Here is a 19,866-nt window from a genome sequence, read left to right on the forward strand (position 1 = left end):
GGCCATGGCCAAGGCAGTGGGAGGTGCCACTCAATTTAGTGGGTGTTGTTGTTAAAGCGAAGTGCTCAGGTTCCCATGACCTGCACTCAAAGGTGTCGCCCGTTCTTGTACAAATGAGCTTCAGACTTTTAGCCACTGGGTCACAGGAAAACAGCGCCAGCCTAACAATAACGCGAATGAGCTCCAGCCTTTCAGAGAATGTTATAATCTCACCCCATCACGTGAAATTACATTTCTAGGGTATAAAAGCACAGGATGGCCAAATGTTAATAATTGTTGGAACTAGGTGAAAGGACCTCATTTCTCCTTCTCTGTTTGAAATTGTTCATGGTTAGAAGTTTAGAAAAATGGAAGGTTCAATTTTTGTGCAGTTGTATTTTGCTCAAGGCTTTTCTATTATTTTCATCTAATTGAAGTAGTTTCTTCTTTACTAGTAAAGCCTCATAAATTCGTTGCACCATCGTTTACATCAGCTGTGTGCACAGGTGGGAGAAGTTGGGGCCCCCAGAGCTGTACTTGGAACCACTCAAGGGGGAAGGACCCAGCACTGTAGACTGGGTGTGGGGGGCTAATTTACCACAGTGAGATTTAATTTAATAAGCTAATCCACTACTGTATAAAAAGGCTCTCCTTTTTCGGAGCTGCCTTCCTTGAACTCTGCCTGTATTTTCCTTTACTTATTGTTCACTTACATTTACAGATGAAGCCTGTTTTCTGTACTTCAAGTTGGTGTCTGTTTCTTCCAGAGGGACCGTAGGTTGTTTGTAGTAGCACAAGGGTATTATCTGTTTGAAGCTGAGGGAGGTAAAAATGTTAAACTGTTATTCCGACAAAGAAATGCCATTTCATTTATTCAGATGATTTTTATCTTGGCACTTTTATTACCAAATTCTCATTTAGTCAACATTGTAAATTGTACTTTTGCTAGCCTGAGGATAGTATTTTCACAAGGATGTGTTTTTGTTTTGTTTTATTTTTTTTAATTCTTTATTTTCTTTTAAATGTTACATTGAAAAAATATGAGGTCCTCATATACCCCCACCCACCCACCCCACCCGTCCCACATCAGCAACCTCTTCCCTTATTGCGGGACATCCTCTGCACCTGGTGAATACATTCTGGAGCACCGCTGCAGCACATGGACAGTGGTCCACATCGTAGTCCACACTCCCCAGCCCACCCCGTGGGCCACGACAGGACACACAACATGGTTTTTAGACAGACACCTTGTGTCTCAGCTGCTGGTGAAGACTGCTTAGCTGCCTGCTAGGGCTGAGGTTTGGAGAGCAGAGACTCAAGTCAGTGTGAAGGTGGGAAATGAAGGAGAAATGGGCCCCGAGTCGTTAGGTTTTGCGGGAGGTGCTGGGGGGTGGTCAGGGCTGTGCCTGGTCAGCTCGGAGACCCCTCAGTGGCCATGGCACCTTCTCTGAGGAGCGGAGGTTCCCAGCCCGACGGGGCTCTGCCCCTGGGTCTGCCCACGTGCCCCCGGCCCTTCCCAGCGGGTAAAGCGAGCCCCTCCCTGGCGCGGAGCACCCGGAGCCTCCCCCAGGAAAGCGCCAGGGCCGGTCCATGGAGCAGCCACGAGGGGAAGGGGAAGGCGCTGCGCTGCCCCTCGCAGGAGGGGAGGCGCCCGTCGGCCAGAGCACAGTGGGAGCCAGCAGGGCCCCGGGGTGGGGGGGGGCGGGGAGGGGGACGCCCGAGGCGCGGGGTCGCACAGGACAGAGGGGCCAGGGGAGCCGAAGCTGGCACAGGAGGGTCTGCAGCCAGGAGGTCGGGGCAGCGGGGGAGATGCCCCCCTGGAGCAGAGAGCACCGCGGGGCGGGGCCGGCGAGGCCAGGGGCGGGGCCTTCTCCCGCCCCCAAGTGTGGCTTCTTAAGGAGCAAAAGGAAATACCCCTCACGGTGCACAGGCGGCAAGTGTGCAGCGTGCGGAGGGCTCTGGAGGAAACGGGCTCGGGGCGCAGGGGGAGGCCCGGTGCGGGGCGGCGGGCCAGACCCTTCCCCAAGCAGCATGAGGCAGGGCAGGGGGGCAGGAGGGCTGCTGGGGGTCAGAGAGCCCTGGGTGACGGGGGCGGTGGAGGGTCAGCATGAACTGCCACTGGTGCACACGCAGTCACAGCCGCATGCACACATGGTCACACAGCCACGTGCACATGCAGTCACACGCACATGCAGTCACACGCACACAGCCCTGTGCACACAGCCACGTGCACACAGTCACACACCCAGTCGCGTGCATACACAGCCATGTGCACAAAGACACGCAGAAGCACACGCGCCTAGCCGCGCACACGCAGCCAGGGCAGGGCCGCGGGCTCCTGCTGCCTGGTGGCCACGGTGCACACCACCTGCTCCAGCACCGCCAGGCCCCTCCAGCCTTGCCCGGGGAAGCAGGGCGTCACGGGTGTGTTCGCCCCAAAGGAAGCCGAGCCTCGCGGGCACTGCTGCGTCGGGGACCGTGGGGCGCCTGCCAGCGAGGAGGCCCAGGGCCTTGGGGTATCCAGCCGGGCGAGGCGTCGGCACAGGCGGGCCACGATCGCTTCTGTCAGTGGAAGGAGAACGGAGGCCCTGGCAGCCCGAGGTCAGCGGGTACCACAGCCGCCCGCGGCGCCTCTGGGGCGCGTCCAGTGCAGCCCCCCAGACATGGCGAGTAAACGGGCTGCGCTGAGAGGGCTTGAGCTGGAGCTTGGTGGGCCCTGAGCCCCTCCCCTTCGCCCAGCCTGCTGCCTCCCGAACCTCTCCCCGCCCTCCCCCCTTCTTCCTGTCTTTGGAAGCACAGTTTCTTTACTTGTCTCTGCTCCTTGGAAAGAAGCCCCTTTTACTGGAAAAGGAAACCCTACATGCCCCCCCAGAGCTCAACCCAGAGGGAGGCAGCCCCTCCGCACGTGTCTCTCTGTGATGTCACCTCGCAGCATCGTGTGCAGGGGCAGCGCCTCCAGTTCCTATTTTGGGGCATTGAGGAGTCTGGGTTTTGGATTTGAACCTGGCTGGTTGCGGGTATGAGGCTGGCGGTACCTGCCACGGGGAGGCCACAGGCAGGCCCCGGGCTGTGGGCACCCAGCTCACCCCTCGGCCGCAGACTGCGGTGACGGCCACTCTCTGCCTGCCCCTACCATCAAGCTCGGGTTGGGGGACGTCCTGGGGAAGGGGGGGAAAACCCCGGCAGGTCTGTGGCCTTGGAGGGGCGCTCCCCTCCTCGCCTCGTGGAGCAGGTACTCACCTGCTCCTCGCCTGCTCTTCTCACCCCAGGGAGGAGACCTATTCGATGCCATTACCTCCACGAACAAATACACAGAGCGAGATGCCAGCGGGATGCTCTACAACCTGGCCAGCGCCATCAAGTACCTGCACAGCCTCAACATCGTGCACCGCGACATCAAGCCCGAGAACCTGCTGGTAAGAGGAATCCCGCCCTGCGCGCTCGCGGAGGGATGTGATACTACTTTCATTTTCCATTTTCCTTTCTTTCTTTTATTTTGCCCCTTATCTTAGAGGCTTGTCTCCAGCTGGGCTACAGGTCCTGACATAGGAGCAAATCCAGGCTGGGGTGGGAAATAGAGCTCTGGAAGTCTTGAGCTGGAATTCACTGCAGAGCGGGCCACGGACCTGGAGGAGCAGTTACACATAGAGGCTTATCCATGACAGCTTCACGTTAGGAAGGTTATACTTGGGGGAAAAGGAAGCCATTTTAGACCTTACATCTCAATAATACAGTCTAAAATCTAAAAGAAAGAAATCATTATGGGTTTTAAATACACCATCCCCTTAGCATGAAAATGAAGACTGATTTGTAACACTGGGAGATTCTTTTTAGAGCTGCTCAGTTTGCTTTCCATCATCTCAGGGGAAACCGAGAGCTCTTTGCAAGCAAAGAGTCCCCTCTCCCAGCTCGTCAGTTACTGGGGCAGTGTGTAGTGGCTCAGGGAGGCTGAGTGGGGCCCGGTGCTGTCCCTGGCACACGTGGGTGACATAATTGTGCCGTCATCCAGCCTGGAATTCCCATGAAACTCTCCTGACATCTCCCCAAAGCTGTCGTGTTCTCCCTGCCATTATCCCCTGGCATGAGGGCCTCCACCCCCAGCTGGTTTGTGTCTCCCGTCTTCAGGAACTTGGGGATGGAGGGCTCTTTCCAAAGCAGGATTTCTCCTGGTGTGGTCCTCAGGCTCCCTGCGCCAGTGGCACTCCCGGGTGCCTGTTAGAAGTACACATTTCTGGGTCTTGCCCCAGCCCCACAACCAGACCTGGGGAAGGGCCCAGAAGTCCACACGCCCACTGAGCTGGCCAGTTTAAAAAATGCGAAGCCCAAGTGCCGCAGCCAGCAATGGCCGGCCAGTGCCACCAAGGGCCTGCCACATGCTCGGCTTTCACCCCTACCTCACAGTGCCACGTGGGGAACGTTGCCTGTTTCACGGGTCAGGAAACAAGGGGCCTAGAAGTTCAGTGGCCCGCCCATGGAGAAATACATGGGCCAGCCAAGGTCCCAGCTCAATTCCGACCTCTCCAAGCTCTCAACCACTAGACCACAAAATGCTACAGATCAGGGTGAGGGTCTGGGTGCTTGCTGGGCACCCGTATTGTGCCTGAGACCAGAGGGACATAGGCCTTCGCAGAGCTGACATTCAAGGGGGCAAGAGGCTTCCAGAAACACGCCCTAGCCCCCGCAACCATGGCCCTCGGCTGATAGCCGCCCTCAGCTGGTAGCTGCCAGCTGACGCAGGCAGTGGCATCCACGCTGCGCTCTGCCCTCAGCCCCGCTCTCCACACCCTCACCAGCCCTGCCTCTCTCAGCCGAGCTGTTTCCCTCTGTGCCCCTTACTCCTGTGTCCCAAATTACATCAGACCGCCCGACGGGGGCTGCCTTGCCAGAAAGCTCCCAAATGCCCACGCCCTTCCCTCCCCCTCGGCGATGGTTCTGTGTACCCGTCGTTCGCTGCCCTCCGCTACCTATTTCTGTAAATGCCATAGATGATTACATACTAGTGCACTTTTACTGAAATTGCAATTTGCAGGAAACTGCGTAAGTCATCTGCTCTTTTGAATAGAGTTTACTTCAAATAACCCTAAAAGGAAAAAAAGTCCTTTCCTTCCTTTTTCCCTTCTTTTCTAATTTCAGAACATGGACTCTATTTCATTGCCGTCATTCACAACATAGTTATCAACTGCCTATGTGAAAACATAAAGAAATTCATCTTTTCCATTATATTTCTTTATGTTAGAGGGGAACAAGATGTCAGGGCTTGGTGAATTTTGCAGGGATAAATCTATCATAGGGTGAACCAGAAGACAAGAATAAATCACTAATTGCAGGTGAGATCTGTTAATTCCACATGCTGTCGGACCTCATGTGGAAGTAACAGCAGACTGTTGTGGACACACAGCCAGGCACTAAGGATTTATCGTCAGACTGACAAAGTTCAAAGCCAGGGGCTTCGCTGTCCACCAGCTAGTCTCGTGACCTTCAGCAGCTTGCTTGACTCCCGTGGGCCTCAAATCCGTCATCTGTAACGGGGATTTTATAAGATAAAGGATGACATACAGCTGTTAGCTCACTTCCTTCTTTTTATTCTCCCTTTACTTGCAATAAATAATAAATTATCATCCCTAAAAACAATACTGCTTAACAGTAAAATCATATATAGTAAAAATCATCTTTCATCTCCTTCTGACATTGCTTTTAAAATCTTACTCTTTCTCAAGCGTGGATTTGCCATCTCATGGCAAAATGTAGAGCCGTAGACTCTTTTTGAAAAATGCTTTGATAAAGTTAAGGTGAAGATTTTGAATCCGTTAGCTTACTACAGAGAAACATACTGAATATATTAAAAGGCATCACTTCACACTTTACTTTACTGTTTTATTTGGAAACCTCGAAAACACCTTCTAAAGTGTTTGCCCGACAGCAAGATTTTTGCTAATTGAATGTTTGATATTGAACTAGCAAAGCGTTGTTGGTAAATGTCTAGTTCGGCTGTAGGTTTCATTTTAGGTAGTATAATTGTATCTACAGAATTTTTAGCATCTTTTATTTTTAATTCTTGTAGAATAATATAAAAATGTTGAAGCATGATATTAAGGCTCCATTTTCACCATATGTGTGGCTTATGTGATTCCAGGGGCTGGACCAGGAATAACACTTGGTCAGGTTGGAATATTTTAAAAAGATAATATAATTTGATTGACAGTCATGTTTCTGGCCACATTCTGACAAAAACTGGGCATCAACCAATATAAATGCCTTTCAAAATTTCATTATTGTGTGATTAGCAAGGATTTTCCCCCAGTTAATTAGGACAATGACTTTGTGATTTTTAAACACATTGTCAGGTGTGGTGTTTAGTAATGAAGTGGAAAGTGAGCAGGTGGACAGAGGGTGCAACAGGAGAGCAGGTGGCACTTTTTACAGAAAAGAGGGGGATACCACTGGACAAACCTCACTGGGTGAGGAGAAAAAAGTACAGCACTGCTCCTGCCACCCTCGTGCTGAGGCCGTGTGTGTGTGTAGGTGTATGTATCAATATGTGTATATATATGTAGGTATGTATATGTATGTATGTGTGTATATATGTAGGTATGTGTATGTATGTGTGTACGATGGGTATGATGTATATGTGTGTATGATATATGTATGCATGTGTGTATATTGTATGTATATAATACGTGCACATGTGTATGAGTATGTGTTTTATGTGTATGTATGTAGATATGTATGTAGGTATCTAGGTGTATATATATATACACACCTTTACATGCCATGATAATACATGTTTTTTAAAAAATGCAAAACAAAAACAAACTGAAAAAGCCTGAGGGCAGGTGCCTTCAGTTTGCGTGCGTCACCACTAGATGGCAAGCGTGTTCCCTTGCTGGGGTTTGTGGGAGCCAGGTGGGTCTTTTAAAAATGTGTACACTCCTCAGCCTCCTTAGGCAGATTCAAGTCTTCATTAGCAAAGACATAACTTCCACCCCTAGCTTTTTTTGGATTCCAAAAGTAAACACAAAGTGGTTTCCTTGACAAATAAGGAAACTTGCCGCCAAACTTGCCAGTGCTGTCCTAGATAGCAGCTTCTAGAGGGCTGCCCTGGGGTGGACGTCGGCCGGCTCCTGGCTGCACGTCCACGTGGAGTGCTCGGCTCATGGCACACAACAGGCCCATAGCAGTAGGCGCTTCCTGGTCACCCCAAGGACCCTTCGCATCCAGCTCAAACCAGTCTCAGTTTCCCGGGGTGGATTTCCTTCTGCCTTGGTCCCAAGACTCTGGGCCCGCTGTCCCGTGCGGCAGGGCAGCTGGGTCGGTGGGGAGCTGGGGAGTGCCACGGCAGGGTGGGTTGCGCCGTCGTCCATGAACAAGGCAAGCACCTGAAGGAAGGGAGCCAGAGAGCCCATCTGGGCCTGTGCCGGCCCTGCCCCCAGCATCGTTGGTGACCTGAGATGGGCGGAAGTGGAAAGTGAAAACAGCTCGGGCTCTGAAAGCCCTGAGATCAACAGGACAAAGACGAGGAGCCCTGGGGAGAAGGTGCTTCGGGCCTCGTCGTTTTAATGTGCAGAACAGAAAAACGGTAGAAAACCGTCTAACAGCAGGTCCAAAGGTTCCTGTCGGCCCGAGGGTCAGCGCGTCCGGTGGCGTGATTGCCAGAACACCAACGTGACCTGAGACTTCTTTAACCGACAGTGTCGCTGTCAAGAGCACCCCCTGCCTCGATCGTGCCTGTTAGTCCAAGGGGTGCCCTGCCCACGTCTTGTCCCAGGGAAGGGGCGGAGGGCATGGAGCCAGCGGCTTGCGTCAGCTCGTCGGACAGCTGCCAAACGGAGGACAGAGAGCCTTGCTGGCTGCGTTGGAGAGCACTCGCTCAACAAAAGGGAAGGGGAGAAGATGTGGCTCAAGCGGTTGAGCACCTGCTTCCCACACGGGAGGTCCCAGGTTCAGTCGCCAAGTGCCTCCTAAAAACAAAAACAACAAGCGAACAAACAAAAAAACCACCTCAGGGGAGCCAGCGTGGTTCAGTGGTCAAGCGCTGGCTTCCCGCATATGAGGTCCCAGGTTCAATCCCTGGCCCTTGAACCTCAAAAAAAGGGAAAAAAAAGCTCAAGGGAAGCCATCCACGGGCGAGTAACGTGGGCCTCTCAGAGCTGACGGGGATGGTAGTTTGAGGTTATGCCAAGTGTCTGAGCAGAAACCAGCTAAGCATCTCTTATGGGTGTTTAGAAAAAAATTCTGCTCTCTGCCCATAGATTAAAATTGAGGGAACCTACGAGAAGCACCATTTCCCCGACTCGTTGCATAGCAGTTACCGTACCAGGCGTTTTATGGCCTTTCCCTGAGGGCCCTTCTCCATGCACCTGAGACAACCAGGTAGCTCTGGACAGGAAGGGGGGGTAGCGGTGGCCATGGTGCCTGCTTCTGTCTGACTCGCCTTTGGTCACATGGCGCATTGCATCTTGAAATGGCGTACCCTATTAGGCTGGCCTCAACGGAGAGAACCACTGCGGTGCTGGGAGGCGAGGAGGACAGCTCTGAGCTCATGTTAGTGGGAGAGGGACTGAGCAGGACCATTCTGAAAGATGACTTGGTGCCGGATAACTGAAGCATAGAGTAGTGTGTGCAGCTGAGACCAAGCCTCAGTTTCCCCAGTCTGCATAGAAAGCACCAGAGTCATTGGCTCAGAAGCTGGAGGTCCACTGTCCAGGTGGCGCGGGGCCCTGTTCTGGCTGAACCTGTTGGGGCTCCTTCTGCTGCTGGGGGTGGCTGGCCATCCTCGGGGTGTCTCCCCCTTCCCGTGGCCATCTCCAGGTGTCTGTCTGTCCCTTTTTTCCAAATGTCCTCTTCTCACATAGACACTGGTCATCTTGGGTCAGCCCAGCCTTGTCACAGCTTCAAAACCCAATTTATAAATGAAGTTGCATGCCCAGGGCTGGGTTAGACTCATCTTTTTAGGGGGACATAATTCCCCCCATAACAACAAATAACTCCACTTCTAGAAATGTAATCTAAGGGGGATCAGATAAGTACACCTATATGAAGATGCTCTCGGCATTCCTTAGAAGCGAGTAAGATACCCCAGAGCACCGATGCATTGCACAGTGTCATGGCGACAGCCGCCATCTCTGAGCCAGGCAGCCGTGAGTTCAGGCTCGGGCTCTGACACTTGTGGGCAGTGACGTTGGGCAGGTCACCTACCATCACTGACGCTATCCCGAGGGCACTTCACGCTAGGGTTGGTGTGGAGATGAAATGCGCACTGCGTGTGAAGCCCTCAGCGTGCTCCCAGCGCGTCCCGTGTGAGTGAGGAGGGGCAGAGGTAGCTGTCCTCTTACGACGCTGCGTCTGTGGGATATTCAGCAGGCACTGAGATGTTGCTGTGCATAGAGGTTTATTCACTAGGGAAGACATTCAGGATGTATTGCCCAGTGGCAGAAAAAAGAGAAGGAAAGTTCTGGGAATCCATACCCCGAAATGTTAACAATGGTTATTTCTGGGCATGAAGATGATGGGTGAGTTTAATTTCTTTTCCTTAAAATTACCTGTCTTCTCGAATTTTTCTATAATGACATAATTGCACTTTTTTTTTTTTTAATTGCAATGACATTGAGTTCCTGCAGCTTCAGAATGATCCTAGGATGTACAATTCCTAACAGGTTCTGGACTGGCCACGTCCTGTCTACTGCAGCTGCATAGAAGTCCTTTTTTGACAGTTTCACTATTTTAGGGGGAATGTGGGAGTCAGACTTCCCAAAATTTCCATTCACTCCAACGGCTTCCTAGATATCCCAGTGTAGTAGGTTAAAAAGCTATTTTATCTTTTCATCTAATATTGTTAACCCTCTTCTCACTCACCCCTTTCTATCCCTGTAAAACTCTTATTATTTTTCATTGTTTATTTTAACTTTGCTATCATGAAGGTTTATATATAGGCATAAAATGGGGATTTTTTTTTAAGATTTTATTTATTTCTCTCGCCTTCCCCCCCGCCCCGGTTGTCTGTCCTCTGTGTCTATTTGCTGCGTCGTCTTTGTCCGCTTCTGTTGTTGTCAGCGGCACGGGACTCTGTGTCTCTTTTTGTTGCATCATCTTGCTGTGTCCTCTCTCTGTGTTGCAGCACCATTCCTAGGCAGGCTGCACTTTCTTTCGCGCTGGGCGGCTCTCCTTATGGGGCGCACTCCTTGCATGTGGGGCTCCCCTATGCGGGAACACCCCTGCGTGGCACGGCACTCCCTGCGCGCATCAGCACTGCGCATGGGCCAGCTCCACATGGGTCAAGGAGGCCCAGGGTTTGAACCGTGGACCTCCCATGTGGTAGACAGATGCCCTAACCACTGGGCCAAGTCCGCTTCCCAACGGGGATTTTTTAAAAACATTTTTTTCCTGGAGTTTTAACTCAAAAGTGTGTGGTCTGTTGGTTGCATTTTACAAAATAATTCCTTGCTGCAATGCTACTGAACTTCACTTCTTAAAGATTAAAGATTTCTGTTCAACCCATGTTTCCTTAGAAAGGGCCTCAAGGCTGGAGAAAAGCCACGTCTTTTAAGGGACACCGTATTTGTTCCAGGGTCAAGGTCCCTTTTCTCTGGGCTTCGTCAGCCTTTGCCTGTTGTCCACCTCTGTCTGCTGAGGAGGTTTCTGGACCTGCTGCAGCCCTCTGGTGCCGCGCTCCCCCATGATTCATAACCAACCTTTCACCTGGGTTCCCTGAATTCACAACCCGTCTGTTACATCAGCAGCTTCTAGTCTCTTCCACAGGGAGCACAGAAACCATTTCCCTGGGTTCAGGTTATCTGTGAATGTTCATATTATGTTATGGCCACTGGCTGCAGTTTATGGCTATGTGTTAAATCTTCTGTTATTTCAAATATCTTTTCCAAATGGTCTTGGTTTCCCATCCTAAGGAAATCAGGCATATGACCAAACGTCTATTGTTCCAGAAGTTACTGTTTCTAAACCCCAAATAAATGAAAAAGAAACAAAACCCAGCTTTTAAAAGAAGAAAAGGAAAAGGAAAGAAAAATCCTGTGTAAAATACCAAAGCCACATTCCTGACCTCTGGCCCTAGCTCTGCCTGGTCCGACATGCCTTCAGCTTTTAATTGGAACCTTTTTCATAATTGTTGCCATTTAACACATTTAGCCTGTCAAATCATGGGATGTCTTTATAGCCATATAATAAACCCTGGAGAACAACTTCTCGACTGTAGCCATCTGCAGTGATCACCAGAGTAGCTTGCAAAATACTGCTGTCTTTATGGTAATAGGCTACATATGGCAGCTCACGATTATGTGTAGCTGCCTTCAATTAGTGTTGTACAATTACACAGTTTTATTGCTTAGTTAAAACAGTGAAAGCACTACATACTGGGTAATTTGCACTAATCCCCGTCTCTTTAATAGCCCCTCAGTGTTTAAAATGGGGGGGACTTCTAGAGGCTTTAAAGGCCTGTGATGAAGATTAAATTATATCTCATGTTGTGCTACTCCTTGACGGACAATTAACGTCCTCCCGCTTCACGGGTGGGTCGTGATTTATAGAGGCTTTGGAATACAGTATGACCAAAAGCACATCTTACCCCAGAAACCCACTTGCTGGATCAAGCTGTCAGTGCCTTCCCTTGCAGTGGCCAATGTCCCTCCTGAAGGACCGCCCGGCTGGGGGGAAACACTGCCGAGGGACGTTAGCCTTCATTCGAGGGTGACACAAACTAAGGACTCGGTGCTTTAAATGTGAACTTGCTTGACGCTTTTCAGCTTTCTAATTTTTAATTAAAGACTTAGTTCAAAGTGAATTGATAGCTGCCATTTGGTTTTGTGACGATGGGTGTGTGTGTGTGTGTGTGTGTGTGTGTGTGTGTGGTTGAAACAGATGTATTTAGCAATCTGTGATTTTAACAAAGGTTTAATTACCTTTTTAAGTGGCCTCACCCAGCCCTTCTGTAATTGGCTCATTGAGGGACGAGGGTGAAGCCAGCTAGCTTTGCAACGGGCTCGTCATGACACTTGGGAAAGGAGCCAGCCCCATTGGCAGAGCAGAGCCACTGGAGCAATGCTCTGGATCGTTCTCCCAACGTGCTGACAGAGGAAAGCACAGAATAAACTTGTTTCCTGCCCCGCCTGACAGTGACGAAGTTCAACTGAATTCCAAACCAGAGGCCTGATGTGTGTTCACCTGCAAGAACATTTTGTTGATGCCTTCCTAGTATACTTGTGTCTAGAGTGTTTCAATTCCTTGTGATAGGCTTTTGTCTCTTAAGTGCTTACTATCACCCCAGAGCATCACCTTAAGCTAATTCATGAAAATTCTATACGATTTTTAAAGCCAAAAAAGAAAAAAAAAATGTGGAGGGGGAGTTATAGAAATGATTAAAGACAGATGAAAAGAATATTCCAGTGATAAGTTGTATGTATTTTACTTGGAGTGGTTTTTCTTTATTTTGGAAGTAGCATTTCTTTTAGGTAGTCCCATTATCTTTATTTTAGATCATTTTTATAGTGCTTTTTTCCTTTCCTGTTGACGCTCCCAACTATATTGTTCAGCCATATTATGTGTAATTGGCCTCGTCTTACGGGTATATGCTAGAATTCCTAAAATGTAGGTGCTCAAAGACCCCTGCTACATCTAAGAGAAATGCGTGGTCGTATTCAGAACTAAATGTGCCTGACAGTTGGCTCTGTTGACAAACTGTTGAGTAAAGTCCAGTGTATATCTAGTGTTTAGAGAAAAGCCACACAGCCCCGTGTGAGTGGAGCTGGATAAACGAGTCAGTCCAGCCTCACCCGCACCGCCATGTGTTTGGAGGCAGCATCGTGGAGGGGCCGCTGGTCGCTGGGTAGGATGAAAGAAGCAGGGGTTCTGCCCTGACTGGGCTAGCAGCCAGGTGATCTGCTCGGTGTTTCTACTTTGGATTTTTTCTCTTGAAAGGTACTTGCTTGTCATTGGTTGACCAGAAAGCCTGCCACTCTAAGGCACGGTTTGAGGACATCTTTTGTCTGAGAACATTTAGGGGGGGACAGTATTGTGCTCTGCAGCTCCAACCCTCAATAACCTGAATCCAAGCCTGCTCGTGGTCAAGGCGGCCAGCCAGCCGCTTCAGCGAGGAGGGAGGGCAGTGCCCGTCCGGACGCACCCCTGCCCAGGTGGTGCCTGTGCCTGAACATCTCAGGTGCAGGTGACCCCACAAGCTTCTGGGCATGGCCCAAGGGCAGCCCGGGCCTCTCCGTGGTCTGGCCTTCTAAGACACCATGTTAGCAGTGTGGAGAAAATACAAAAATGTATTTTCTGACCAGAAAAGGCATCATGGCTTGAGAGAGGCATATCTGCTCCGGCTCTGCCAAAACAGAATTCAGTGATCACTGCTGACCCTGCAGTGTCACCGGCCACACGTCGGCACTTGGCACCGAATGAAAGCTGCTGTCCATTCTGCAAAGGAAGGCGGGCGTGAAGGGCGAAGGGCAGCAGTCCATCCTTGGTGGCTGAGGCCCAAACCACCGAAGCCAGTGACCAGTGACCACAGAGGCTCAGGACACGCAGGGCTGTGTTTGTACTTTCACATCCCCTGCACCTCTGCCGTTTCCCAAGCATCTCCTGAAGACGGTCCATGCTGAAAATGCTCACCATTTACTGCAGATTTCTCTTCCTTCTCTTCCTGATTCCAAGAGGGGCAGCGAATTAGAATTCTGAATGTTCTTTGAACTTGTCTTTGAAATAACAGAAGTTATTTAGGATACTTTCTGGAGCAGATCCATTTGGTTTGCTCATGGCTAGAATGAGGAGTATACAGGCCTCCCGTAGTCACATGCATTCTGCTCTTGATTTGTTGGGTGAAAGGATTGGAGACTTTAATAAGGAAACCCAGACAGAATGTTGAGTCTGCACCTGATAAATCTTTCCAGGTGAAATGAAATGTTAATATCGCTTTCAATTATTAATTTTAAAAAGGTAAATAAATCTTGTCAGGAACTTGCAGCACTGAAAATAAGGCATTGTAACGTCTGTGTAGTTTTTTGTTCAGTCACCAAAGAACTGCATTTTTAAAGCTGCTTATATATTGGAATAAAGAGGTAACTATTTTCATAAATTGGATGTACTGTACTAGAGAATTGTTATAGTACATTTTCTTATGCAAATCAATTTGCATTGTAGAAAACATCAAATGCCAATAAGCAAAAGGAAAAAAATACCTGCAGTCATACCACCCGAAGACAGACATACTCAGGCTTTGTATTCTTTCAGACTTTTTCCCTTGCACGTATATTTCTTCTTTAATAGATTTTCTGTTCAAACCTATCTGAAATCACTGTTCTCACTTTCCAAGCACAATTTGTTTCAATCGACACAGACGTGCGTCACCACTTTAACGGTCAGGCGACACCCCCGGGGGATGCCCCTTCGCCTGTTAGACAGTCCTGCCTGCCGGTGGTTAGACTGGTCTCCCACTCGGCAGCAACCTGAAGAAAGACCTTCCTGGGTGTATAAGCTCGCATCGTCGTCTGGGGTTTTCTTCACTCTGTGGTGAACACCTTGTCCGCAAACCCCAGCGTCCCTCCTTTCTTCAAGAACAAGCTTGTGAGCTCTTGGTTTTAAGGCAGTTGCGCTTTTCCCTTTTGTTTCAGGTGTACGAGCACCAAGACGGCAGCAAGTCTCTGAAGCTGGGCGACTTCGGACTGGCCACCATCGTGGACGGCCCCCTCTTCACCGTCTGCGGCACCCCAACCTACGTCGCCCCAGAAATCATTGCGGAGACTGGGCAAGTGCTCTCGGTTCCTTTCTTCCAAGTGCTGCCTGAAAGACAGGCTGCCTCCTTCAAGAATTAGAAAATAGGTCTGCTCTGGCCCAGGGGACAGAATTAGCTATCGGGTTGCTGTCACTCTTTTTTGTGTTGTTTTTTTAACTTTTACAGTGGGAACCATTTTCTCCGTTTTTCCAATCAAGATACCAATTACTGCAGTCTTGTTTAAGGCTTCCATTCGGCCTTTGTTAGCAGTAGAAGAGCAGTTATTAACTGCAGGGTGAAAAATGTTCCAAGTAATAGAGAAACATATGCCGATGAGTGGAAGCGCGCGCTTGGGGAGAAGAGGAGCGGGCGCAGATCCTGCGCTGTGGCCCTGTGGTGATTTCTCGGCCGCCCTATCCCCCATCCCTGGTCCCATCTTGACCTTCCTGGAAATCTGTGGATATTTCTGCAGAGCCCAAGCCCCCGAGCATCTGAGGGTGCTGGGGATCTGCTGGATTCCTTGTGCAGAGTCGGCTAAACGCAGCCGCCCACCTGAGCATTAGGGAGGAGCGCCACTGCCCAGCTTCTCTAGGGACCCACTGTGTGCCAGGCCCTGAGCTCACTAAATGCCGTGATCCTCTTCCTGGAGGTGGCACCGGTCCCATCCTGCAGAGATGGGTAGGTGTCACGTAGACTCACGCCTGTCAGTGGCTGAGTCAGGATTTGAACTCGGGTATACTGAGTGGCAGGCTCTTTTAGGACCACAGGCAGGGCTCTGAGGAGCAGTAAACACGGGGCCTAGGCAGGGTGGGGTGGCAAGGGGACCCAGCCCGACTCTTTCTTCCTGTCGGCGTATCGGCCCACAGCTGGTGGCCTTGGTGGTACCCTCCCCTGTGGCCAGTGCAAGGTGGATTTCCTGCCTGTTCCATAGACGAGGAAAGCAGGAATACGGAGCAGATGAGAGGGCCCAGTAGGGAAGGCTCCAGGGGGAGGCATGCAGCTTCGACTCCTTGAGTCGGGGCCCTCCTCTGTAGCAGTGCTGGCCGCCTCGGGTGGTCTGCCGTGGCCACAGCCACATTTTCCGTCCCCCCTTAGAGACCCAGTGGGTGGGGAGGAAAGAGGATTTGGTTTGGCTCTTGGTCGGGGCACCCCTCTGCCATTGACTAATTGTGGGATCTCGGGCAGAATTACTCCTCTGAACTTCAATTTTCTCATCTGTGAAATGGGCAAGAACACTTGTCCTGGCCAATGTACAGAGCTATTGGGGGGAAAAATAAGATAATATGTGGCCAAGCTTTATACATCAGAAAATGCTCTTGTGTCATCATTATTTCTAAAATTAAGGGGTCAGGTACTTTGAAGTGTCCTTCCCTGTCTCAAAATTTATGACTGGAGTAAGTCTTTTTGCTGAATCCCTTCCTTCCTGATAGGTGTGTGAGCTGAGCCTGCATTACGGGGATTTTCATCCGTGTGCCTTGGTCTCCCTTCCCTGGTTTTGTCTGTGAACTCTCTTCAGCCAGAGGGTTTAGTTTCGCGTCTGTTGGGGGAGGGGTACTGGGTTCGGTTCAGTTCTGATTTGGAAGAGCCGGGTCATGGGTGCCTCTGTGTCCCGCTGTCTGGGCCTGACCAGTGTCACTTATTTTCCAGATACGGCCTCAAGGTGGACATCTGGGCAGCCGGTGTCATCACGTACATCCTGCTGTGCGGCTTCCCTCCTTTCCGTGGGTATGGGCGCCCACCTCAGGGTCAGCGCCGAAAAGCCTGTCTCTGCTCTCCAAACGAGCCCCTGGCCCTGCCTACTCCAAGCACCCTGAGCACAGAGCAGAACTCGCTGCCATGCCCGCTGTCCTGTCCACGTTGCACATGCTAACGCATATGCCTTCCATCAGTCTCCCTCATACGATTTAAAACTCATACTTTCTTAATTTACCTAAACAGTTCCACATTGACGTTTCAAATTGCTTGAAAACACATTTTACACGTTTTGGGGGAAAGGAAGGGCCCTGGCCTGTGGGGGCGCAGCGATGGCCCCAGCTGGCGTTTTAGTGCTCATTTCCTCTTGTTCATCCAACCAGGAGCGGCGATGACCAGGAGGTGCTTTTTGATCAGATTTTGATGGGGCAAGTGGACTTCCCTTCTCCATACTGGGATAACGTTTCCGACTCTGCAAAGGTAGGTCTCTGGTGCCTTCCTCTTCCTTAGAGCATCTTAATGGAAATGTTGATTCCAAGTCGTCGTGTGCCACGAGACTAATGGTAACATAAATACGTGGCACGTTGGGTGGTATGTGTGAGGTTTTCCAGGCTTTCACCGATGCCATCAAGCCATCTGTTCAGGGCCATCCGGGAAGGCGTCCCCAGGCCTGCCCTGCCCCTCTCCTGGTCCACTGCTATATCCCCAGTACCTGAAACAGTGGCCTGTATATAATTGGCGCTCGATATATATTTTATAAATGAATAGCAAATGAATCAGTTACTCTAAGTACGAAAAGCTCAAAGTGCACTGGGATGATCAAGAAGGACCTCTTGGGGAAGCGACAGCGGGAGTTGGACTTGAAGCGCAGCTAGAACTTACAGGCAGGGGAAGAGGGCATCTGGTTTCCTTTGTCCTAAAACCCAAAAGATCAGCCTCTAAGAAAATTGTCAGATCCTTACACTGAGATATTAGTAGATCTTGGGAGACAAAAATGTAAACTTTTAAACTTGTTCCATTTAAACTTATATCTCCAAACACTGACTTAAATTTTTTCAAGTCTGATGTTGAGAAATAATTATCTTTTGATTGTTAGGTTCAATATATATGCCTTTTCTTTTGCTGTGTCCTGAGTATGAATTCAATTTAAAACACAGCCCTTAGGCCTGGCTGCTTTCCATAGAAAATGATGCCATAGAAAATATTGGCCCCAAGTCTTTAATTTCCTTCAGCTGCACAGGAATCTGCCTCTGGACTTAGGAAAACGTGGGAAATTTAGAGGAAAACGTGGGAAATTTAGAGAAGTGTCAGAGAAAAGCCACGAAGGTGAAGGAAGATGGGATTGTTCAGCCGCCAGAAAGGGGCATAGCTTCCCAGGGCCATGAAAACAAAGGCGCACAAATACGAGGCTCAGAGATACAGAAACGGTCCTCTCCCCAGGTCTAAAGGCCAGAGGTCCACGGCATGGGTCGGCCAAGCCACATCTCCTCTGCAGTTCTGGGGAAGAATCTGCCCCATGCCGTTCCCTGGCTTCTGGTAGCTTCCAGCAATCCGTGGCATGCCTGGGCTCACAGTTCATCACTCCAGGTTCTGCTCCATTTCCACGTGGCGTCTTCCCGGTGCCTCGGTCCCTACCGGTGAATGCCCGTCATCCTCTGGGCTGATCTCATCATAACTTAACTAATTCCATCTTCAGGGACACTGTTTCCAAACGAGGTCACGTTCCAAGGAACTTCCGCCTATCTTTTACTTATTTACTTATTTCTCCCCCTGCCCTCATTGTTGGCACTCGCTGTCCACTCTAACTGTGTGCTCGTCTTCTTTTTAAGAGGCTTCAGAACCCAACCTGGGACCTCCCATGTGGGAGGGAGGCGCCCAGTCACCTGAGCCACCTCCGCTCCCTGTCTTTTGTCTCTCCTTGTGTCTCCTAGTTTTGAGGGGACACATTTCCCCAAGAGTGGGCGCAGAGTGTCGTCAGTGGCAAGAAAGCTCCCAGCGCTGTTACCCCGGACAGAGGCTGGTCTTTGACAGGAAAGGGCTGTCCTGATCCAAGGCAGAAAGTGAAAGGAGAACTCTCCGGCCAGTCCTGGACTCAGGAGTGGAAGGGGCCAGATAGGGCACATTTGACAGCTTTGTCACCTGGGCCGTAATCCAGGGCAGACAAATGTGCAACAGACGTGTCCAGAGCCGAGCCGTGCCTGCACGGTCATATCAGCTTCTTTCACGGAGATGCGTCGTTCACTTCAGAACTAGTAAATGCTTTCTCTCTTGGTGCTCCTAGTTTCTCTGTATTGATGGGTCTGGACATTTTTTAAGCAATTTGAACACATCCCCTTAGAAGCCTTTGACTGCTAAAGAAGAGTTCTCTTTACTTTACCTGTTGACAGTTTTAGCTGCAAGCCACAGGTGTGTCCGTCCTCATTTCTTTCTTTCATACCTAAATATGCCATCTTGCAGTTAGGAGCAAAAAAGAAACCCGTTTCCAAGATGAAAATGTTTTTTAAAATACAACTTTATGTTCAACTAATTTAGAAATCTATCTTTAGAATGTAAAATCCTAGACAAAGAAAGGGCCATTGATTCTTTAGCATATATAATTTGTTTCTGTTCTCCTAAAAATTTATTAAGAAATTGACTTTAATGCTAATTTCACTTCATTCCATTTTTTTTTCCCCATCAACTGTGAGCTACGTATTTGTAATTCCAAATGCCCACTTCCCTTTCGGTTTTGAAGGTGTTATTCGGGTAGTCATAGGTAAGTTGAGCTGATATATTCTTGAAGGTTTAAAGCTTTTACAAATACGTTCTGAACGACAAGGGAACTCGCGTGTTTTAAGGCCCCCAGCTCTGCCCTAGAACTTGACCACGGCCCTCCTGTCCCCACAGGAGCTCATCTCCATGATGCTGCGGGTGGACGTGGACCAGCGCTTTTCCGCCCTGCAGGTGCTGGAGCATCCCTGGGTGAACGTAAGTGCACTCCTCCCCTCCCTGATGGAGGGCACTGGCAGGTTTCCTAGCAGTGCCACTGCCCTCCTGAATGCCGTATCCCGTGTGTCCCCCGCCGCCCAGGGGTCGCTGGTGCGCGGGTGTGCCCCACGAGGGCATCTGGTGACCGGGGCTGCCCTCAGGTCCCCCAGTACCTGGCACAGAGCTGTCTGAGGATGCAGGCGGGACTGGCTTCCAATGGGAGAGGACGCGTGGCGGGCAGCGCCTCCCGGCTGCCCTCCTGGGCCCGAGGAGGGGATCCAGCTCCCGAGAGCGGGAGCAGCGTGGCCAGCCCGCCCCCGGCGGTGCGCAGCCCCGAGTCCTCCCGCCCGCACGTGCTCCCAGGCACCTGCAGGCCGGGGAAAACGTGGCTCCTCGCCCTGGGGGTCTACGGCTCAGCAGGTGCTGCTGCCCCCACTCTTCAAGAGCAGGGGTCTGAGGGCATTCCCTCTGCGATGAAGGAATCCTCCAGGACAGACGTTTATTTTTAAGCC

The 19,866-nt window shown here is 50.4% G+C and overlaps 1 protein-coding gene across 4 annotated transcripts in view; it reads left to right on the top strand.

The window, feature by feature from the left end:
• The window catches only part of DCLK1 (doublecortin like kinase 1), a 305,725-nt gene that overhangs the window by 256,416 nt on the left and 29,443 nt on the right, over nt 1–19,866 (top strand). For all 4 annotated transcript variants that reach the window (XM_058276956.1, XM_058276955.1, XM_058276957.2 and 1 more), the window contains exons 11-15: nt 3,249–3,395; nt 14,595–14,728; nt 16,343–16,420; nt 16,771–16,867; nt 19,274–19,354. In XM_058276956.1, coding sequence (XP_058132939.1) covers nt 3,249–3,395; nt 14,595–14,728; nt 16,343–16,420; nt 16,771–16,867; nt 19,274–19,354 — 537 coding nt within the window. The remainder of the gene's footprint in view (nt 1–3,248; nt 3,396–14,594; nt 14,729–16,342; nt 16,421–16,770; nt 16,868–19,273; nt 19,355–19,866) is intronic.

Source organism: Dasypus novemcinctus, chromosome 15, assembly GCF_030445035.2.
Source record: "Dasypus novemcinctus isolate mDasNov1 chromosome 15, mDasNov1.1.hap2, whole genome shotgun sequence".
In the NCBI taxonomy this organism is placed as follows: Eukaryota; Metazoa; Chordata; class Mammalia; order Cingulata; family Dasypodidae; genus Dasypus; species Dasypus novemcinctus.